Source organism: Aspergillus nomiae (genome assembly GCF_001204775.2).
Source record: "Aspergillus nomiae NRRL 13137 chromosome Unknown contig00026, whole genome shotgun sequence".
NCBI classification, from domain to species: Eukaryota; Fungi; Ascomycota; class Eurotiomycetes; order Eurotiales; family Aspergillaceae; genus Aspergillus; species Aspergillus nomiae.
In genome coordinates this window covers 107,415-124,352 of record NW_015378081.1, presented here as the reverse complement: position 1 = coordinate 124,352, position 16,938 = coordinate 107,415, and the positions used below count along the sequence as shown (strand labels likewise).

The window sequence follows — 16,938 nt, the reverse complement described above, 5'->3', positions numbered from 1 at the left end:
AGGATCTCAACCTGTCAGAAGTCCCTTCGCTTCGGGATGACCAGCGTAGTAAGCCGCAGGGGCCTGACCTGATTCTCAGCCTTGCATCGTTCTCCCGGTGATACGAACCCACTTGGACCTCATGGGAGACCCTTTCTGTTGGTTTGTATACGTCACAACACTCCGACAAACGATGCCCAAGTGTCAGCGATCGTCTTGAGGGTCCGTAATCGCGACTGAACGAGGGCTTATGCGCACGGGAACTGCCCCGTCGGGTTTCCGCGACGCTCCGGGGGTCATCGCAAGAACAATTGCTTCAAACGCCATCATCACCCCACATGGGCTTTTTCAGTCGCTAGGCAACGACCAACCTCTCTCTCGTTCGGTCTCCTGATGTCTGGGGTATCCTCAGCCATCTGGATTCTGATTGGAGTGGTTTTGCCGATCGCGGCCAGCGACTGCCAAGACGCTGCAAGGCCCTTTAGAAATCAGATACGCGGCAGTTTGCCGTTATGCTCTACATAAATACCGCTAACATCACACACTGGAGGGGTTTATGCTGTCTTGTGTACATTTTCCCGATCGCTACTGTTTCTCGTATTGTCTCAGAGCATAATCCAAGAGGTCGGGATACCATCTCCGACCCACATCCTGGTGGCTGATCACCCGGTGGAGGAGCGTTCCCTCGCCTGTCCGGCCGCTGAAGATGCGATTAAACGTAGCCTCCGCATCCGATCGTACCTTGTCATCCTGTATCAGATCCCGGATATGCTGTGGTATCTGCAGGGTAATTTTCTCAGCAGAGAGATCGAGGCCCATTCCCAGGAACACAGGGATGGAGAACCGCGGCCCGAGAGACGCGCCCGTCTGATCGATAAAATTCCGGGGCGCGAGGGAGACCCGATGGGTGGTCGCTGTGCACACGCCCCCTGTGATGGCTTCCAACGCGCGCCCGATGTTCACCACCAAGGAATGCTCCACCGGCGCTGCCGAGATCCAATCGCCCGATTTATTCTGCACTTCTAATCCGGAGTGGGGCGATGCTTGGAGCAGAAACGTCAGGAATTCCGAATCCTTATGAGGGCCTACGCCTTGAACCTCTGCCTCGGTCGAGGACACGGGCGGTGGTGGATATTTGACCAATTTCAACTTCAGTTGCTGCGGGTCGTCAAAGTACGGATCTAACGCGGTTGGTGGCAGATCGAGTGCCTCTGAAATGAGTCCCCGAAATGCATCTGATAGTGGGCTGATCTCCGCGAGATAGGCCTCGATGGCCTGGCGGAAGCCAGGAATTGCACTTTCATCGGGCCACTGGGAGGGTTAGTATGTGTTCTGAAAGAAACAAGTAATGCGTATTCGTAGTAGTCACCTGGTTAGGGCCTCGAATATTTCGATAGAGTGGTTCATCAGGCCCCGGAGTTGGCAACTCTGTGGCGAACTACTCGTGGTGTCGTTAGCATCTTGCAGCGGAATATATATCTTAGAGTAGCATACGTCGAACTGTTCCCGATAGTCCTGTTCGCGCGCAGTGATCTCTGCCCCCAGTCGAGAGTAGCCCAGAAAATGTTTACTGTTCACCATTTCGATCTCGACCTTCTTCTCTAACGGTAGATCGAAGATTTCCTTGCATTTATCCACTACATCCTGCTGGACTCGAGGGGCAATGGGTGCGTTGATCAGATAGAAGAACCCCACATTGATCAGTGCATTCCGAAGGTCGGATAGGAACTGCGACTTGCTCGTCGACGACGTGGAGAGGGAGTAATCCAATACGGGGATGGTAGTAAATGAAGATGTATTTGTAGCCATGGTATGCAACTCTGTGCTTATTTTGCGATCAATGATACTGGAGAAAAGATGAAGTTTAATGCCATCGTGTCTCCGGTTTTATGGCCACAGCCGACCGTATTGTCATTTTCCCGGCCGGGTCTAGTGCCGTATCGCATCATTCCAATTGTGGATGAGGTGACGGTAATTACATTACTCGATATAAACCAACCATGAGGAAATAGTATACACAGATAATTATGACTTGAGGTATATTCTCGGATTAACGACAGAGCAATCGCCACGGTATGTATTTAGGGTACACTCAATTCGACATACGCTAGTAAACACAGTCAATGCAAGGAGGGAATATTCAGAATTTTGCGATAGCAGATAATAAATCAGTGGAAGCATTCATAAGGCATACTACGCCAAGGCATAACGTATCCCAGAAAAAGGCACGGACATTTAGATAGTCATAAAGAACATGACCGCGAACGCGATAACTGCAGCTGTGCGATTCAGCTGACCCTTTGACGCCCCGGAAGTTGACGACGCCATGAGCAGCTCCGGTTCATAGGGCGCCGGCGTGGTGGAGTTGGTCTTGCCGTCCCAGCAGTATTTCTGGAAGCAAGTATTGCAGATATCGGGCAGCTTAGTGTTCGTACGTTCCGTTGATCGCTGGAGAATGGCACACCCAACGCATGACGGCCAGTTCGCGTCGGTACTGGCATTGCCCTGGGTCACGACGTTGTAGCCGTTCAAGATGATATCGTCGCGTTGCTGGTCTTTATACGCCAGCTGGAAGGTCGAGGTGTTGGACTCCGCGGTGTAAGGGGCGTTGGGCAGGTAGACGATCAACGGGGTCGGGCTGCTGGTGTTGGACGAGTCGCATCCGAAGAAGGTTGGGCGTTTGTTCAAGCCGAGGTTGAGGAATGTGTTGACATCGGGCACTGCAGGGAAGGAGGTCCCGTTGGCGATACCCGTAGTATTCAAACTACGTTCATAGGTATAGATCAGAGAGGACCCGTTGGGCCAGCTATGCTCCGTATCAGCGGATGAATCCACGGCAAAGATCACATCCACGTTGCGGGTGGGCTGGATCAATGGGTGTAGAGGCACGTTCTGTCCATCTTCGCCTCCGTCGACCACGTCCAGCTCTGGGGTCGACGAATATGCCGCTGTCGAGTTGCGGTATTTGTAGAAGGGGTTGGGTGCATAGACTGCAATATCGTCATCCTTCTCACCCAGATGCTCCAAGACGTCGGCAATAGCCTCCTTGAGGAAATCAGGGATATCGGTGCCATTCAGACGCAGGATGAACTGGTTGAACAGGGACGAGCTGGTTCCCATAACGAAACCCGCATTGTCAAAGCCGCGCACGCACTTTTCCCCCTTGGGGAGTTCACCGTTCTCGAAATTTGATCCGAGATACTCCAATGGGGCAAAGCCGTATACAGACGGATCAAAAGAGCCAAACTCCCATGGATTGAATTCATACACGGTTGAGTTGCTTCCAATAAGTATTTCGCCCGGGTTGCGGCCATCGGCGACGAGGATAGGCATGGGCATCTTACCCTTCTTGAAATCGTCGGCCAGGGCAATCGACGACCATGTATAACTGGGACCACCATCGTCGGTGGTCGCATTGATGAACTGATAGGACAGAGCGCGGCCCCAGTAGTCGGTCAACGACGTATTGAACCCGGCGTTTTTCTTGTCCTTCACAGCATCGTACAGATCCTTCCAGTAGGCGGCCGTGTTGATCAGTTGGAAATGTTTCACATCAGGACCTTCCAGGATCGAGTTCTTGAAATCCCAGACCTTGTCGCTGGCCTGCAAGTCCCCGATCGTGGTGAAGTTATTGATGTACACGGAGCCCACGAGCCATCCACCACCACTCAGGCCCGATAGATAAGTGGCGGACTGCAGGAGGCCTCCGAGTTGTCCACGGGCTGTGGAGTTGGAGGTACGGCTATCGAATGCTTGATAGCACCGGCGCCATTGGTCAAAGCGCGATAGCCACCACCCGAAACGGCAATGGCTACGTTTGGAATGTTTGATGCATTGTTTTTATGACGATCAATGTACCCAGAGGCATCAAAGGAGCTCAGATTGAGCCGGCCGAGCAAATCCTTCATGGGCTGAAGGGTCTCATTCCGACGCACTTGCAACCAGTCTCGCTCATTGGTCGACAGCGCAGCGGCACTGCGGATACTGGGGCGAGTGGACGGACAGGAAACATTGGCGGGAGCATATTCATTAGGAGCATTGGGGAACGCCCGTGGAGTGACGGCGATCGAGGCGGCATTGGCCAAGCCCGCTGCTAAGGTGAGCAGGGCGACCTTCATAGTGGTAGCAGTGGATAGGAAACGGAGGGAAAGACAGGGAATGGCGTCCAAAAGGCAGCACAGAAGGATACCGCCGTGGAGTAATATAATGACGGACGGTCAGCGATGAGGCCCCATTCTTTGGATTGTACCACATGTGGCGTGGACCAACCGGAAGTCTGTGGAATTCAGCGTCTCCATTCCAGCAGTTCTAGTGGAGCGTCCCCTGCCAATCATCTTCCCCTTCGGATTCCGGCAGTCGAATAGGGCTGATTAGGCAGCACTTTTCAGTGCGTTTAATGGTTCTTCGCCGTTGCATTCGCTCTCGGAATGTCACCTTGGCGCAGAGTCATCCACCATGGTCGCTGTTCGAGATGACTGTGCCTTGTCGCACTGCCACTTGTTGATTTAGGCAGCATCATAAAGGCCCCTGTCTCTCATTTCCTGGTTCTTGGCAGCCGTTGACATTCAGATGTTCGAAGTGGCTGAGAAAAGCTTCGAGAAAGAAGACTGGCTCCAAGAAATGTCTCGAGGTCTTCGCCCGTCATGTGACATGTCTGACGGAGACAAAGTTATGACGTCTGTACAAACAAACACTCTGCGCATCATCTTCTGTTTGTTTGTTTGTTTGTTTCTTTTATGCCTGCATAATCTTGAAATTATGCAACTGATCTTCTACACAGTAACCAACTAGTCCTTCGACTGGCTTTAGGCGGCAGTCATTATACCTCCGATTGTACTCATTACTATTAGTTTTATGATCTTGATTTCTTCATTATTATTTTTTATTTTCGATACCTCTGCTGGATGCCTTTTTTACCCCACACCACTTTCCTACAGTGAAGTACCTGAATTATGATTGTGACTTTCCAGCCCCCTTGCATGTTTAATCAAACTGAAATGACAACCCGAAACATACTTCAAGGATCATCCCGGCAAATCAGAGCTGCTGTTAGCCCAAGCCAAGCCACTGGGAAGCTGACTAGAGACAGACCGACATTTGTAGGGCTAGCGTCTCAATAGCGTCTCAGCAAACTCATCACGCTTCCCATTTGGGCCGCTAAACCCGCCGCAAAAATAGGACCGTCTCCTCTGACACTTTTCTTTTGCTATGCAATACTTCGGGCGTTTGACCATCGGAAATCTTCATAGGACCTAGGACTGACATTGCCCACAATTTTGTTGACTTAGAAGGAGTATTATTACACTAGTCCTGGCCATAGTTGTGTCAGTGAGGCTGAACTCACCGTTCGTCCTTCTCTAGTGTGGGGCCATCAGCGGAGGGATTATTTTGCTTCATGTACAGTAATCATGGTAACGCAAGCTGAGCCGCAATCTTACTATTGTTCAGAGACGATCAATCCAATAAGATGACGCTGTCGGGAATGTGCTGGGTTCCGATGTCTTTGATGTCTGGGTAGGGCTGGCAAGACAAGCCTCCACCTAAATGCCGGAATCGTACTCGTATTGAAATTCTTGAAAAAAACAGCCACACGGGGCACGAATGGTCGCAGTACGATGGGTCGCTTTAATCTAAAAGTGGATGGAAAAATAAAACGTGAAATGAAACAGAAACAAAGAAAAAGCCGAAAGGAATTTATGGAGCACTAAGGCTTGGTCACTTCACGTTATAGTCTCTCAGCCAAGAACGAAAGTTCCTCTCACATGATCCAGATGAGCCAATCTGCTCAACATGTATTCGAATGATACCTATGCTTATCAACTAAACCTCATTAGATTCATATTTGATGGCGAAGAGGTTTTTTTCCTTTGTTGCTATACCTGCTACATGGCAATTTGAAAATGACTTCGTACTACCTTGAGCCGCAGCAAGAGCACGGAATTTATATATGCCCCCAACTGGATGCCAGGGCGCTTCTGGACCATATTCGCAGAGTACCTGATACCCTACATAGACCTACATTTCCTTGTAGCATACTTTTTAAAAATGGAGGGACTCTCCAGGAAAGTATTGATGGTGAATCATCTCGTTAGCACCCTAGAACATCCATCACAGGTGTGTGATAAAAGTGTACCCGCTCTTTTCCTTCTGACGATGTATCAGTAGACTGTAAATGTCGTGTCGCAAACTGTGTGTATGCACTTCATCCAGATATCTCAACTCGCCAGATACTGAGGATGTACTGAGCATGGGTGTTGTACGTAGGACATCATGCGCCTAGTAGTACCACTCTGCTGCTTAGAGGTGAGTCTGGTCCTTCACTCCATTAATATTCCTTTTCACTCACCAAGCCAGTCTTGAGGGTTTAGGAACGTGCCTTTTTCTCTACCGAATATCTATCGATGTGCCGTGTGTCAGTGCAGAAGAGATAATGAACGCTTCCCCTAGAGATGCCTAATACTAGCTGCAGGAAAGTAGCTCTTCCCGGTATACAGCAACGAGGCCAAGGTCTCTCAGGAGAGAAATATCAAGATGACACATATATCCGCCCATTCTGTATTAAAAAGACCTTACATGGACCAAGGAATAGGTATAATAGCACAGGAAATTGCTGGGCATCCAGTTAGCACGCTAAGATGCTTGTCATCCTGCTGGAATTGTGACCTACATAACTCTGCACCACACAACATAGAGATGCACGAAAGACAACAACAGTGGCGTTATCACGTGCAGTGTCCACAGTGATGGCGTCTTCCTTTAGCCAACAGATACAAGCAGCCCAGGCACACAATGAAGATAATTGGTTCGCCTCTGAGAATGCCTTGTTACCCCTCCCGTCTTATATCTTCACTTTTGGTTGAAAAGATCTACTCGAACATCGCCTCATCTTCACTAAGCATATAGATTCATACTATGTGATATACTAGACTGGCGCAAGTATGAACTGTGCAGCTCTTGTTACTCTCCCACTGGAGTTAATGGAGGACTTAGTGTCTTTCCTTGAGTTGCACGACAAGTGCAATCTTCGACTAACCTCACGAGCGATGGCCCACAGAACATCCTGTATTTCATTTAGACGCAACTTCTATCGAAAGAAGATCAAGCTGACAGAAGAATCTCTCCAGGCGTTTGTCGCCGTGACACAACAAGGATGGCTGGGATGCTGCCTCCAGCATTTGACAGTGATGGACGTGCCAGCGGGCGATGCCCCTACTTTAGCTGAGCAACGAGCCGTAGCCCTTTTGCGACAGGCTTTGACGAACCTGCGCATCAACTCTGCACGTGGACTTCTAGAATCACTGACTCTCACAATCGAAACAGAGGGAAATGCCGAAGCACCCTGGAAGAGCGTGTGGGATGCTGCAGCCAAGCTCTTTCGGGTCAGTACGGTAGCCCTTGGCAGGAGCAAATTGCACGTGGTAGCATTGGACATATTTTGCAGTATCGACCGCTGCAGCTTGGCGTGTGGTGAGATTGCGAAAGTGTGCAAGAGGGTGAACATGTCTGAATGTCTGAAGAATACCAAGGCCATATCACTAAGCCTGTCGCATCAACAAACGAAGAGACAACCGAGCGCCCGTATGCTCCCTGTTGCGATTGGTCGAGGAAACGCCCAGGCTATAACCTGCTTGTTGAACATGTGCCCTAAGCTCGAATCCCTTCAGTTGCACTGGTACAACCTGGACCTGGTCAACTTGACACAGGCACAGATTGAAGAGCAGCATTTTTTCAATCGAATCGCGGACACCTGCCCGATTGCGCGCTTGAAGCAGTGCACACTGCAAGGAATCTACACATCTGAGGAGAAGCTGCATTATTTCCTCCGTCGCCGACGTCTCTGCAGCCTGACTATGGAACAGATACGCCTGGACTCGGGTACCTTTCAACCCATTTTCGAATATCTATCATTGAACACGAGAAGGCTGCGGTATCTCCATTTTGATGACTTTTGGGAAGATAAATTGCTCTACTTCGATGGCCCAGGGCAGCCACACTTCCCTAGTACTAGCGGCCCCAACCTACCTAACTCCATAACAAGAACCGGACGCGAAACACGCAGGCGTATCCGGTACTGCTTTAGTGTCGGCGTATCGCTACCCAGTGCCGATTGTAGACAATGGATGGAGAAACATTGGCGTCTTTACGGACCTCCAAGAGCGGTTTACGCGTGAAAGGGATATGAACGTGTGGCAGCTCAACTCCCTCCCTTTACGTATGAAGAAAGGCATTTGTTAGTCTCGAAGTGATTTCCATTCGTATCCTGTTGAGGCGAGAATATTGTTCGGACACAGTTCGATTCATCCTACAGGCAGTTTGACCTTTTACTACCTTTTGATAGTCCCTTAATTATCTACTCAGTCAGCGATCGCTGTTTACTGGATAATGGGATATACAAACACATTATTGCCACTTGTTGGCTTGTCCTAACCTCCTGGACTTCTGTAATCTGTCTAGCTTGTCGTGAAAGCTGGCATAAGTCGATTGTGCTGAATTATCTGCGGCTGGGATGAAAGCATTAAAGTGTAACACCAACAGACCATTATCGGGCGACGTCAAGGACTGATCTTGGAAATATCAGTATACATAAATTGTCTAATCATCAAATAGCATTTACACATCAAAGGAAAGAACGAGCATGGCCGTTTCCCTCACAGGGCTTTACTTTGAGTTACTGCTCTCCGCCTACGAATCGGCCTCAATACTTTGCTTCCTAAACCCTTGGGAGCTTTGACATTCACCTAAGTTATAGCATATTACTACATTGATATATACGTATACCAACAAGCAACACTGACGCCTTGTATTGGCACATTAGGCATGACCGATCTTTCGTTCTAATTTTCGTTATCCTTAACTATATAAACCGACCAAACTTCCTCCGATTCCTCATCCTTGTGAACATTCTCTCCTCGCGCGATGACAGAATCACCAAACCCATCACTCCTTGTTCTACCGACAGAGCTGCACCTGATAATCACCAAATACCTCGACTATCCCTCCAGATTATCACTTTCGCAGACAAACAAATACTTTCGCTCCTTGATTCCCACACGACCTCCCTCCTCATTAACACTGAGAAGAAAATACCTTTGTGATATGGAAATATGGCCCGGGTAGGTCCTGGCTAATGCAATGAGTATATGTTGTCCTAGCGCCATGAGACTGACTTCTGCAGATACGAAGAGTACTTTGCCTGCAGTTGCTGCCTCCATCTCCTCCATTACACCCATTTCGCTAGCGGTCAAGTGCTTGGGTCTCGGGCCAAATTAGCCTCTGGAAGGCACATTCGTGTTTGTATTAATTGCCAAGCGAATCATCGCTTTATAAAGTATAGGAACCGCGCCCGTGGTCAACGTAGGGTATATGGCCGATCAACTCATAACAATACACGATGTTGCTGGACGCAATGCATAGGGGCAAACGTTGCCCTATGGCTTCCCCAAGCGATCGTTCCTTTACCGTGGTCTCCTCCTTACCCCGTGGTGTTTCCTATACCTTATATCGACTACCATTATGGTCATGGAGGCAACTATCCGCCTTGGTGGCCACCGTATTATCCTCATGTTGGCTGGCCACAATACGACTATACAAATACACCGAATATTGCCATGACGGGAGCTCTCATGAATGAGTGAGAATGGTATGTAGATGACTTGAAGAGAGTTTTATTGAAGGTTATTCCTTGAATTTTCTTTGTTTCCTTCGCCTGGGTGTGTAATGTGCAGTTGAAACTCGCTAATGATACTTTTGTAGACATATTGCCGATACCTTTCATCATCATTCTCCGCTTCGTGCAATTGATCACTTTGCGGTGTCGGTTCGGCCTTTTGCTGTACATATCTCAATATATGTTCTCATTAACGACATTCGAGCCTAATTACGCGATGAGAACTACATTTCCAAATGTCGTGGGGCAAGGCTACTTGAGGCTTCTTTCTATCCCTGTTTTTCCCTTGGCCTCTTTCTGTCTTTTCGTTTGTCCTTTTGTTCTTTGCATTTGTCTTACATACAACCCATGAGTAGCCGTGAGTGGGATGGCTAGGCTATATGAAAGCGCAAGAGGAAGCAACTTCCAGATACTTGAACTTGCCTTTGCTGTCTAACTTTGGAAAGAACCTGGATTTCTGTGAGCATACATCTAGTTACAAGTCTTACATGCACTATTACTTCCTAATGCAAATGGTGTCTCAGCTGCTTTAGTTGATTGTGTGGTGTACTATTATTTTGCTTATGCAAGGTGTTGCCTTGGGAGCACCACAGATGTTCACACAGTTCCCCGTACCGATACCGGTATATATATGAGCTACAGATGGTATTAACTTTAAACGGCAATAAGCTGTGAAACAAGAATGATGATTGGTGGGTTATGATCAAATGCTGTAATAGACACGAGGTCCAGATGCCCCGCCGCACGCCCTAGGGCATAACCCACGTATTCTATCTTCCTGGATGAAGTCAACGTCAGGCGCCAAAAGCTGTACCACGTTATGAGATGACTAGAACTACGTCAGCATCTAGTGTTCGGGATTTGGCGGGGTTTAACCATATAACCTTAAACTACACATAAATTCATTCTGCCCGGCACGATAGTTACATACGAAGAGAGCTAGGTATTGATTGTGCATTTCATCCACGTATATTGGACAACGTATAGGTTCTTCACCGACAGAGCCACATACTACTAGTTGCGAAGGAGCCCTGATATCTTCTTATGCCTATGTCCAATATGTCATATCCAGGAAGTGGCGAACATGTGCTACTAACGGGCGCAAACGGATTCGTGGCCTCCCACATCCTGGCTATCTTGCTTGAGGTACATCTTCCCGCATTGCTCGTGTACAATTAGACAAGTTAACCGACATAGCGTGGATACGCCGTGACCGCCACCGTGCGCTCCCAGAAAAAGGCGGACGATATTCTCAAAACCCACCCGTCGTGGAAAGGCAAGATCGACTTTGTAATTGTGTCGGATTTCACCTCCCAGGGGCCATTCAATGCGCTGTTCGAGGACATAAAGGTCCCTTTTAATTATATTATCCATACTGCGTCTCCGCTGAACTTCAATGTCAAGGATATTCAGAAGGAGATGATCGAGCCTGCCGTGATGGGGTAAGCTATTGCTGTTCCATCTCATAATCGAGGCAAGGGTAACTGATTATATGTACAGAACGACGCAAATTCTCGAGAGTGCCCACCGCCACGGAGGAACAGCACTCAAACGGTTCGTCCTGCTAGGGAGTGCAGTATCTGTCCTCAACTCCTTCGAGGACATGAGTCGCGAAGGACGCCCTTACACTGAACAGGACTGGAACCCGGTATATCATCAGGCTTATTAACTCCCAAGTTAAGACCAACAACTTACCCAATCTAGGTCACCGCGACACAAGCCATCGAGCGACAGGACACCGTCCTAGGCTACAACGTTTCCAAGACGCAAGCTGAAGACGCAGCGTGGAAGTTCATGAAGACGAACAAGCCCGCCTTCGACCTGGCCGTGATCAATCCAGACATCATCACGGGTCCTATGATTCACCCAATCTCCGGTCCCGGCTCCATTAACGAGACTAATCATTTCGCGATCGCTAGCTTCATCGACGGTACCAACCCGAAAGTCGAGGATGTGCGATTTCCGTTCTATCATTTCGTGTGTTCTACTTGTCCTATTTCGAATGATTTAGTATGGGAACTGAGAAGCTCCAGGTCGATGTTCGCGACGTCGCGCGAAGCCATGTTGATGCCTTGACCAACCCTGCTGCTGGGGGCAAGCGGATCTTGCTCATCTCTGGCTTAATCACGCCGCAGTTGGTCGTTAACATTATTCGAAAGCATTTCCTGGCACTGAAGGAAAGGGTCCCGGAGGGTAAGCCCGAGCAGGTTCTACCGGATGGTGTGCATCCGACGGGTTGGGATATGCGGGTTAGCTTGGATGTCTTGTCGAAGGGAACAAGCGAGGGCCGGTGGGAGTATATTGACTTGGAGAAAAGCGTGACGGATGCGGTGCAGAGTATGATTGACCATAACGTTGTATAAATCAGGGTCTTTCTGAGGGATGCTCTTCTGGGATTAGGTCACTTCTGGCGGCGGCAGTCTGTGTATAAATTGTAACCCAAATGGTATTTGTACAGTTCGATCATTCGATCCCAGTGGGAATATATTTTTTACTTATCTTTCAGGGTGTACGTTGTGCTGATGTGAACTTCCTAAGAACCGTGAATATACAGAACTCTTGGGATTTATCTATAAGCGCAGTCAACCAGACGTAGGGCGTGATAGCCTTTGATTCCTGTATCTAAACCCCGGCGAGAGTCTAGAAGAGCCACCTAGTCATTCGATGGTTGTAGGATGCACTCGACGTATTGTATTGGGTCTTGGTTGTTCATGCTTTCATTTAGGCTTCGTTAGCCTGATATCGTCCACGTCTCAACTAACCTTCATGGATCTCGACCGATTCCATCGTACAAGAATTGTAGTCCTGATCGCGCATTGATATAACTCCAAATGTACCAATTGGACTTCTTGAACAAATTATGTATAATCTAATATTCAACAGATTTCGCTGTGACAAAGATAGATGAGTGGCAGCCTTCAAAATCCCAGGCTCAAACTCAACCTTCCCAATCGGGACCAGTTCCCAAAGCAGACTAGCGCCGATAGCCCAGCACCTGACGTCACAGGATCAGGCCCAGACCCTACTCCGCATCTCAGCAGCAATCCAACTTCCAACAACGCACATCAGCTTTGTCAAAATGGACTCGAAAGTATCAAGACTACCCCTTTTTGGGGGCCCCAGGTGAGTTGAATCATCACCCCAACCAGTTTCCCATCCGATCCACTCACAGGAAGAACAGAGCATGGCACGCCTCCGACTGGACCTCGACTGACGATCGCGTGCGTGGCGGATCGTCGCACTCGCACATGAGCTGCTCCCCCTCTTCTCTGGTGGCCCGATTCCACGGAAACCTCGACATCACCACGCTCGGCGGAGCGGGGTTCGCATCGCAGCGGACGACAGACGAAGATAGAAGCTGGGATCTCTCTGGCTACGACGGGTTGGAAGTGCATATTGCCGGCGGGGATGATAAATTGTATACCATCACGCTGAAGGATGAGACTGCGCCGAAGCGTCCGGATGGAAGACAGGAGAGTACCCTGAGCTGGGAATTTGATTTCCATGCGCGTGATGAGAAAAGGATTTTCATTAAATGGGCTGATTTTAAGCCTACGTATCGCGGGAAGGAGCAGGAGGATGTCAAGCCGCTGGATTTGACTGCGGTGAAGCAGATCAGTTTCATGATACGCAGGTAAGTGTCTTCTAGCTACACGGTATTGTCTGCGTGGTATTAACTGCGTATAGTTTCTTCGGGGTGCAGGAAGGAGACTTTAGCTTGGAGGTTGTCTCGATCGCCGCCGTTCGATACAAGTATTACCGTGATGATCCGGAGGAGGAGGAAGAGGAATATGTGATGGTGGATGAAAAGCTGGGAGCTGTTTCGGATACTCCAAAGTCGAGAGGCTGGCTTAGTTGGATTGGGCAGTGTTGTGGCTTGAGCTAAGGCGTTGTAGTTACAGTCATCGATCGGTTACGCAGGGGCATGTTTCCTATGTGTAGGTTGCGTTGTAAATACCAGCTTAGGAGCGAGGGATCCCTTGGTTCATCCACAATGATTTACATGTTATAGTTGGGTACGAGGTAGCTCTCCACTGGGACGAATGTGGTATATATTTCCTGCTTATAGCCTTGCAGAACGTTGATGCTGCTGTACTTGAATGTGTGAGGGGAAGAACTGCCAGGATTGTGCCATGTCATCCGCAACGCAACGCATAATGTAAAGAATACCTAATCACACCGAAAAGAATCACCAGAGGTAACACCAGGAGATAAACCATCCCACAAGCGCAAAATACCATGTCCATCCATATTAAACCTCCATAGCTGGGCTTTTCAAAGGGTTGCAGCAACTCAGCCTCCGGGGCCATTTTCTTTGTTTCAACGTCTAGAACCTGAACATATACAGACTAAGGTCTGTATGTTAGGCTGCATAAGCGCAAGGGGCAGGGTCATGTGGGGTATAAGCAGGCCTCTATTCGTCCACTGAGAGCCACATCCATCGAGTCCATGGCCAGGGGTCGCACAAACCACCGCGCTGTGTAGGGTACTTTCATTTATTGAGCTGTTGATAGGTAGCATCCAAAGCACAGCAGCATGTGGTACACCTGGTTGAAGCCCGATATAAACACGATTGACAAATTCAGGCCTTGGCCAGTGTAAGTATAAAGTAACCAGGAGAATGGTCGTGCATCTTGGGCGCTGAAACAAGCGTAGTGAACGGTAGCCTTGTTGATAACAAGAGACTTAACGACATGCTAGCAGCCTTAGGCGTGCTAATTATACAACCCAGCCAGATTCGGATCCCTCTGAGCTGGGAGGAGTCTCACCGAGACATACTCGACAAGAACCGTCCTTGTAATCATCTTGGGCGTCGACAACTCGAGGAAGGTCGCGAAGCCTTCCACTCGGGGGCACACAGCGAGATTGATCGGGACGCATAAAAGAAGCACTGCACCGCTGAATGGCGTAGACGAACATATGGCCGCAGCCGGTTCGGCCTCTATAATGTTCACAGAGCAATTCGCACATCACTAAGACTATCAGTGCCTGACATTGCCAACACTCAGCTGTCTCACCTTCTGTGAGAATCTTGTTATTTATGAAAGAGGTGAATTGATCATGCGTAAGAGGTTCGATACTAGGTCGTAGCTGCTGAAGGATATACTCAAATAACCTTGGAGACGCGATCGTATGTGACGGCAAAGGGTATATGCAGAGTTGAAGACCACGGGTGGACTGTGAGTAAGATAGAAATGCTGTGGGTTCGGTTGAAGGTCTAAAGAGAGGAGAGATAAACAGTTGGGCATGCTTTCCGTGCAAGGCAAACACTCTGTGCAGGCTATGCACTCCAAAGTAGAAGGTACGAAGGTACATATTTGTTCGTTCTTGCCGCACATGCTTCCGCGGCTCGATTGGTAGTTTTGAACATTGAATAGAAGGTTCGGCCGTATTCATTCACCACATATCAGCGTCCTTCTTTTCTTAGTTTTTGAGATCGCCTCTGTTTCTCCGTTTGAGCATGCCAGAGGGACCACAAGTGAATTCATCTTTCTATTGTTATAGCCCGCTCAGAGTAACAGGCGCAACGCAAGAATATATCGGGTTTCTTGGATGTGTTAGACGGCATAGGGTACAGATAGCTGTTTAGGACTAACCAGACATCTCTATTAAGCTCATTGACGTGTTTTGAGACATGCCATCATCAAGCTCGTGAATACCCTGCTGCTGCATTGGGGGAGAATGTGTGAAGTTCGGGAAGCAATGTTCCTCTCTTGTCTAATCCGCTATGTCGCTGCCGCATACGGTTCAGTGTTGGCTGATGGGCTGCTCAAATGGTGGCTTATCGATGACGAGCATCTCGGGTTCTCTTGTGGAACGATGGTAGGACATACTGTACGTGGCCATCCTATCATGACTTGCTGACCGAACATGGCCGCTGCCTGGGGCATCTCAGGATGCCATTGTACGTTGATCTACAGTTTGTGAATTCCTCCTCTAGTGGCATCACAGGCTACTGTGTCAGGGGTTGGTTTAACAGGTGTGCTTGAGATCTGGTGGGGGTCGAGCGAACAGTGTAACGGCTTGAAAACAGGACTCTAGGCAGGTGTGTAGAAAAGGACAAGACATAATGTCGTACGTGGGTTCGAACTGCGGTTACCAGAAGCCTTTTTTGGAACGTTGAGCGACTACATTATTTCACCTGTACTTCTCACACGTTGGAAGGGGGAGATGTTAGGGGTATTCGCAGTATATGGTCGGTCGCGAGGGACGGTGCCAGCATCAACTTGGACAGATTGTCAAAACTCACTCGTACACGCTCTCGATTATTCTGTCCTCAAAATGAAGAATACTGTGCCAAATAACCATGTACTGTGAGTATTACAGCCAAACTACTGAGCATACCAAACTGAAGTCTCCGTGAGCAGACAATCAATTTCCTTTTTCAGACGACCAGCCCTATCCACCCTATGACATCATCAGCGATACACCTAAATTCCATTCAGCGCTCTAACATCATCGCCCATCATAATCATAACCCCGACTAGATATACCTGCAATTTCCTGTTAGAGAAACCCCACATTACGCAACTTAATCAAGCCTCCGACGCAGCCCTGTAGACCCCATCCAATATCCATCCCGAGTCGCGACTATCACTTCCTAATCTACTTTCCCCCAAGATCTCACCTGAGTGAAGGGATACAAGAATAGAAACCAGTAAACATCACTGATCTACTCAGATGACATCACTGGTATCACTCATATCGCACGTACCCGACGTTTGTCTACTTATAAATATGGAGGGTTGTGGTGTTTGGGTTCGACTTTCTCATAGCATTCAATTGCACTTTGAAATCCTCACTCTCAGTCACTAAGACATTCCATATTCCTTGTAGCCAAAGATCAAAACCACAGAAGACCAACAACACATCAAAATGGACAAGCTTGCCTCGAAGCTCGGCGGTGGACACAAGCACGGTGCTGGTGGTGCCCAGAATGAGGACTACGTCGACAGGGGTAAGTATATCCGTTTCGTTCTTTCAAGACAAGAAATACAAATATTGATGAGCAAACAGGCCTCGACTCCCTCGAGACCAAGTACGGCCACGGCAAGATCGACCCCCATAACCCGAAGGTGCGACAGACGAATGAACGCATCACTGATTCCGCGAGGAACAAGTTCGAGACTGCGACTGGGTACGTGTTGCTTCCCCTTTCCTATTTCTACGACACACACAACTGACAATACATTGTCTAGAAAACATGTACCCTCCAAGATCTCGAACTAGATGGAATTTGCTATGACAGTCATGATTGAGTCAAGCGAAATGTATTATACTATCGGCTATGC

At 48.7% G+C, this 16,938-nt stretch overlaps 4 protein-coding genes across 4 annotated transcripts; 3 read left to right on the top strand and 1 right to left on the bottom strand.

Moving 5' to 3' along the window:
• Positions 1-564: 564 nt before the first annotated feature.
• Positions 565-4,097, bottom strand: ANOM_002327 (uncharacterized protein; the record flags this gene model as incomplete). Its single annotated transcript, XM_015547584.1, has 5 exons — positions 565-1,290; positions 1,349-1,417; positions 1,474-1,825; positions 2,234-3,701; positions 3,743-4,097. 5 exons carry the CDS (start codon positions 4,095-4,097, stop codon positions 565-567), a joined length of 2,970 nt encoding a protein of 989 aa, XP_015410629.1.
• A 2,820-nt stretch (positions 4,098-6,917) lies between these two features.
• ANOM_002326 (uncharacterized protein) lies at positions 6,918-8,150 on the top strand (the record flags this gene model as incomplete). Its single annotated transcript, XM_015547583.1, has 1 exon — positions 6,918-8,150. The coding sequence occupies one exon, from the start codon at positions 6,918-6,920 to the stop codon at positions 8,148-8,150; it is 1,233 nt and encodes a 410-aa protein (XP_015410628.1).
• Positions 8,151-10,705: 2,555 nt separating this feature from the next.
• ANOM_002325 (uncharacterized protein) lies at positions 10,706-13,532 on the top strand (the record flags this gene model as incomplete). Its single annotated transcript, XM_015547582.1, has 8 exons — positions 10,706-10,792; positions 10,844-11,088; positions 11,147-11,294; positions 11,351-11,623; positions 11,680-11,983; positions 12,625-12,769; positions 12,828-13,280; positions 13,334-13,532. 8 exons carry the CDS (start codon positions 10,706-10,708, stop codon positions 13,530-13,532), a joined length of 1,854 nt encoding a protein of 617 aa, XP_015410627.1.
• Positions 13,533-16,522: 2,990 nt separating this feature from the next.
• On the top strand, positions 16,523-16,876 carry ANOM_002324 (uncharacterized protein; the record flags this gene model as incomplete). Its single annotated transcript, XM_015547581.1, has 3 exons — positions 16,523-16,604; positions 16,664-16,784; positions 16,846-16,876. The coding sequence occupies 3 exons, from the start codon at positions 16,523-16,525 to the stop codon at positions 16,874-16,876; spliced, it is 234 nt and encodes a 77-aa protein (XP_015410626.1).
• Positions 16,877-16,938: the final 62 nt, after the last annotated feature.